This window comes from Crocuta crocuta, unplaced genomic scaffold (genome assembly GCF_008692635.1).
Source record: "Crocuta crocuta isolate KB4526 unplaced genomic scaffold, BGI_CrCroc_1.0 scaffold13, whole genome shotgun sequence".
Lineage (NCBI taxonomy): Eukaryota > Metazoa > Chordata > Mammalia > Carnivora > Hyaenidae > Crocuta > Crocuta crocuta.
In genome coordinates, this window is record NW_027530007.1 from 3551591 (window position 1) to 3557030 (window position 5440).

The 5440-nt window shown below is 58.1% G+C and overlaps 1 protein-coding gene across 5 annotated transcripts in view; it reads left to right on the forward strand.

Annotated features, from left to right (window-relative positions):
- The window catches only part of RERE (arginine-glutamic acid dipeptide repeats), a 439014-nt gene that overhangs the window by 426490 nt on the left and 7084 nt on the right, over positions 1 to 5440 (forward strand). For all 5 annotated transcript variants that reach the window (XM_077763853.1, XM_077763852.1, XM_077763854.1 and 2 more), the window contains 6 exons: positions 404 to 566; positions 1877 to 1969; positions 2244 to 2443; positions 3679 to 3840; positions 4329 to 4442; positions 4713 to 5440. The exon at positions 4713 to 5440 is cut by the window's right edge and continues 588 nt beyond it. In XM_077763853.1, the coding sequence (XP_077619979.1) occupies positions 404 to 566; positions 1877 to 1969; positions 2244 to 2443; positions 3679 to 3840; positions 4329 to 4442; positions 4713 to 5440 (1460 nt within the window). The remainder of the gene's footprint in view (positions 1 to 403; positions 567 to 1876; positions 1970 to 2243; positions 2444 to 3678; positions 3841 to 4328; positions 4443 to 4712) is intronic.

The window sequence follows — 5440 nt, forward strand, 5'->3', positions numbered from 1 at the left end:
AGGGGGGGGATTGTTTCTGGAACAGTCTAAGTGGCCAGGCATCTCCTTGTCACACCTGTATGATCAGCGGAGTGCTGTGAAGAAAACACCTGAGTGCGCACACAGCGGCAGGGACTTTCCCTTTTCTCCGCTGTTTGTTGCTGTACCTGTGTGGTGGCACGTGGCGGGTACTCAGCAGACACTCGTTGAATGAATGAATGTTCTAGATATCTACGAGTCCTGCTCCCCTGGGCTGAGGGGACAAGCCCAGTCCCCTCACGGCTGGCTCCAGAGAAAAGGAGCAAAGCGCGCAGCACAGCCATTTCCAAGCAGCTCCTGCTCCTGGCAGAAGATGGCACTGCAGGGCAGGGAGAAACCAAGCCCCCTGAACCCTTTGGTCACAGCCGGCCCTTCTCTCCTGCAGGGGGAGCTGATCACCTTCTATTACTACTGGAAGAAAACCCCAGAAGCAGCCAGCTCCCGGGCCCATCGCAGGCATCGCAGGCAGGCCGTGTTCAGGAGGATCAAGACCCGCACCGCATCCACACCTGTCAGCACGCCCTCCAGACCGCCCTCCAGCGAGTTCTGTAAGTGAGGGGCCGCTCCCTGTCCCTGCTCTGGGCCTGCCCTCACGGGTGTTCTTGTCACAGAGCAGGCTGGGGACATCACGTGTGTGGTGCCTGTGAACCCTGCGCCTAGATGTAGCACTGACTTGGGGGACTTGGTAGGAGAGGTTTACAAATTATTTATGCAGTAAAATTTTTTAAATAAACTCAGTATTATTTTAATTGTTTATAAAAATGTAAGTCTCGACCTGGTCCTGGGGTGTTTTCAATAATTTCAGAGGAGATACTCCACTTTGTGGATGGTGTTCTGTTTGAGTCACTGCGTTGGTATTGTGTTGGCAATAAGATAAGACTCACGTTTTCTCCTTTTTGCTCCTCTTGATCCCAGTGTAATGTGACGCTTTCTTCACTCTTTTTTAAAAATTACTTTTAAAAATTTTATTTTAAAATGTTTACTTTTTTCTTTTTTTTTGAGAGAGAGAGTGGGAGAGGGAGAGAGAAGGGGACAGAGGATCTGAAGGATCTGTGCTGGCAGACTGACAGCAGTGAGCCTGACAGGGGGCTCAAACTCACAAACTGTGAGATCATGATCTGAGCCGAAGTCACTCAACTGACTGAGCCCCCCAGGCGCCCCAGATCTCTTCTTAAGCCCTTAACAGCTGGCATGTAGCAGCAGCCCATGTTCTGCCCTGGCCCCGGGCCCTCAGCCTGAGGGTTGCTTACCTTATACATGCAAACAGGAAATGAGCCAGTAGGGCTGGCGGGGGTGGGTATGACCTGATGCAGAGGGGGCTCCTCAGGGTGCCTGGAGTTGTCAGGGAAAGCACGTGGGTGTACTTCGCCCAGGTATGACGTCCCTCAAAACACGGTAGGGCAGGGGTGCCCATGTGGCTCAGTCGGTTGAACGTCCGACAGCTGAAGTCGTGGTCTTGCGGTTCATGAGTTCGAGCCCTGCGTCAGGCTCTGTGCTGACAGCTGAGAGCCTGGACCTGCTTCGGATTCTGTGTCTCCCTCTCTCTCTCCCCCTCCCCTGCTCGTGCTCTGCTTCTCTCTGTCTCTCAAAAATAAATAAATGTTTTAAAAAATATATATTTTTTAAATAAATAAAAAACAAGGCAGGACAGATCCTTGGGTACTTCACACTAGCTCTTCGCTCTCATCATTGGCCCTGAGGGCTTCAGAGTGCTCCTTTGTGAACACTGCCCCGCCTCCGCCTTCCAGGCGACTCTGGTGGCTCAGAGCCTGGGGCAGGCCACGGGCCACAGGAGGGCCCATCTTGGCCCAGCATGATGGTGTCTCCCCCACCCCTGTTGTGTTCCTGCCATGTCCAGTGGACCTGAGTTCAGCCAGCGAGGATGACTTTGACAGTGAGGACAGCGAGCAGGAATTGAAGGGGTACGCCTGCCGCCACTGCTTCACCACCAGTAAGTGGGGGTCAGGGCCGGGGGTGGGGGCTGTCCCTGAGGCAGGCCAGGTTCGCACTCCTCTGGGTTCTGACATTTCATGAATCCAGCTGAAGGCCTGCCAGGGAGTCATTGGCTCGATGGTGCTGTGCTTCAGGGTTCCCGGAGAAAAAGCAGAAATCCACATTTGCTGTCGCTCCCCCTTCCTGTTCAGCAGTCAGTGTGGCCGGGCCGGGGGTGGGGGGTGTCCATCCAAGCCCCCGGAGGCCCCACTGCACCCTCTCCCCTGGCACAGCCTCCAAAGACTGGCACCACGGGGGCCGGGAGAACATCCTGCTGTGCACGGACTGCCGCATCCACTTCAAGAAGTACGGCGAGCTGCCCCCCATTGAGAAGCCTGTGGACCCTCCCCCGTTCATGTTCAAACCTGTCAAAGAGGAAGACGATGGGCTCAGTGGGAAGCATAGCATGAGGACGCGGCGCAGTCGTGGCCCGGTGAGTCCTGGGGCCGGCGGCCTGGCGGGGCCTCCCCGGAGGCTGGGTGGTGACTGGCTCTAGGTGGAGGACCAGCCTCCTGGAAGGAGCCATTGGCCCCAAAATCCTCGTTTTGTGTGCGGGTCTGGGAAGAGCCTCTGTTCCCTCCCTCCCGCCCTAGTGTTGTCCTTGGGGGGTCAGTGGGGTGCATGTCCTGAGCTCTTCAGTATTGGTTTCTGACTCGGTGAGTGCTGCCCAAGTCCCTCAGACCTGCCCCTGGGCCCAGGGCCCACCACCCGGAGTGTGGCCTGGCTCTGCGACTTCAACTCGCAGGTGCTCTTTTCTTTTCTTTTCTTTTTTTTTTTTTTTTTTTTAATTTTTTTTCCANTTTTTTTTTTTTTTTTTTTTTTAATATTTTATCCAGTTTTGGAAGCTTTTGGTACATTTTTCTCTTCACTATATAGCCCTTTTCATAAAGAGATTTTGTTTTCTAGGTTGGAAATATGGCAGTGGGGACCTTTGTGAGTGAAGGTTTTCTCAGGTTGGAAGCTAGGGATACCACCAGGGTCCCCCCCCCGTAGGGAGGCGGCCTCCCTTCTGGGCCCAGGGATGGCACCTTCCCCCTCATCCACCTTCCTCTGACCTTAGTGTCCTGTCTCAGCTGCTGCACCCTGGACACCCGGCACAGGGACTGGCATGAATCATTGTACCCCCATCTCCTCTGAGCCCCAAGGCTTTGCAAAAAGGAGCTGAAGTGTTTTTAGGAGCTGAGCTCCATTATTTGACAGTTTATCTCCTTGGGTCATTTCCCATCCTGTCAGATGAAACCAGCAGGTGTTTGGTTTGGGCGAGGATGTGGGCAGTTCTGTGGCATAAACAGAAAGGGTGAGGTGATTCCAAGCAGACCCTGTGTGTGATTGTTGTTCCGGAGAACTTGACAGAGTAAACGGCCCTTGCCGACTTCTGCCCCTCAGAAAGCCTCACTCGTTTCTACCGCACAATATCCGGGACCATCCCTGAAGATGAGCGTTTTAGGTTGAGTTGCTGTCTTTTCTGAGAGCCCCCCCCACCCCATTCCTTCTCTCTGTATTGATCCCCACGCACTGAGCAATAGGCACGTTGCTTGCCAGGGTCTGGGATTTGCCACAGGCTGGTGTGTGGATCTGCTCTCACGGTTCCTGCATGTGTGCTGGGCTCAGGCGGCCCACAGCAGAGCCTGGGGTCCAGTCTCACCAGCCTCTGGGGTGGGTGGGTAGATGTCTACACTGCGCAGCGGTCGTAAGAAGCAGCCAGCCAGCCCTGATGGTCGCACCTCGCCCATCAACGAAGACATCCGCTCCAGTGGCCGGAACTCACCCAGCGCTGCCAGCACATCCAGCAATGACAGTAAAGCAGAGACAGTGAAGAAGTCAGCCAAGGTGAGGCACCTGTCACCCAGGGTAGCGGGGGCTGCTTGGCCCTGCCCCCTCACTAGCACCCCAGATTGCTGTAGCTGATGTTTGGCTCCCTCAGATATGGGGCTGCAGGTCATTCCTTGAGCCGCCCTGGGCATCAGCATGGCCCTGGCTTGGGGCTGTGGACTGGGGTCTGGGCTCTGGGGCCTGGAGAAAAGTGGTCTCCCAGCACTGACCTTGAGGAGCCATCTCTGCCTCAAGTTTCCCAGGGCCTTGAAGGCAAAGGGTAGGGTGTGATTGGAAAGGCTCCTTCTCTCCAGAGCCAAGTTATTTTCACCCTCAGATGTTTGTTTTCTCCTGGCCTCAGCTGGTCCCTTCAGAGCTTTCTTGCTTCTGGAGATGGAGCTCAGAATACGGGAGCAAGGTGTCAGCAAACCATTGTCATGTCCCCCCCTGAGGCTCATGGGGACCCTTCCCTCAGCCTGATGCCCCTCACGGCTTTCCCACTGCAGAAGGTGAAGGAGGAGGCCTCATCCCCCCTTAAGAGCACCAAGCGCCAGCGGGAGAAGGTGGCCTCCGATGCAGAGGAGGCCGACAGGACCACCTCCAAGAAGACAAAAACCCAGGTGAGCTGCAGGGACTGTCGCTGGCAGCTAACACCCCCGAGAAGCCCCTAGCCCAGAGTTGCCTTGGGGCAAAGCAGAGCCCTGTCTGCTAGGGAGGGACCTAGACGGGCCCCCGACACCACCGGGCCAAAGGAGGACCTGAGGTCCCTGGGGCCAAGCTCGCTGCCCCATCTGTACACACCTCTGCTGTGCACCCAGCGCACCCAGTGCAGGCAGAGAGGCCCTGCCCTCCTAGAGCTGCGTCCCCCCTCCCCCCGTGTACGGCTCTAGGAAATCAGCCGGCCCAACTCGCCATCTGAAGGCGAGGGAGAGAGTTCGGACAGCCGCAGCGTCAATGATGAGGGCAGCAGTGACCCCAAAGACATCGACCAGGACAATCGCAGCACGTCCCCCAGCATCCCCAGCCCCCAGGACAACGAGAGCGACTCGGACTCCTCGGCCCAGCAGCAGACGCTGCAGGCCCAGCCACCGGCCTTGCAGGTGTCCGGCGCGGCCACTGCAGCAACCCCGGCCGCTGCGCCCGGAGCCCCCCAGCTCCCCACGCCAGGACCCGTGCCCTCTGCCACCGCGGGCCCTCCACAGGGCTCCCCGTCTGCTTCCCAGCCCCCTGGCCAGCCACAGGCCCCTGCGGCTCCTGCACCCCACGCTCTTATCCAGCAGACGCCCGCCCTGCACCCACCGCGGCTGCCTTCCCCACACCCCCCATTGCAGCCCCTGCCCACACCGGCTGGCCAGCCCCCGCTGCACAGTCAAGGCCCGGGCGGCCCCCACAGCCTCCAGGCTGGGACCCTGCTGCAGCACCCAGGACCCCCTCAGCCCTTTGGCCTCCCTCCCCAGGCCCCTCAGGCGTCTGCCCTCCCTCATGCACCCCTGCAGCCCCCGGCCTCGCAGGCCGCACTGCAGCCCCAGCAGCCTCCGCGGGAGCAGCCCCTGCCACCGGCGCCCTTGGCCATGCCCCACATCAAGCCGCCGCCCACCACCACCATCCCCCAGCTGCC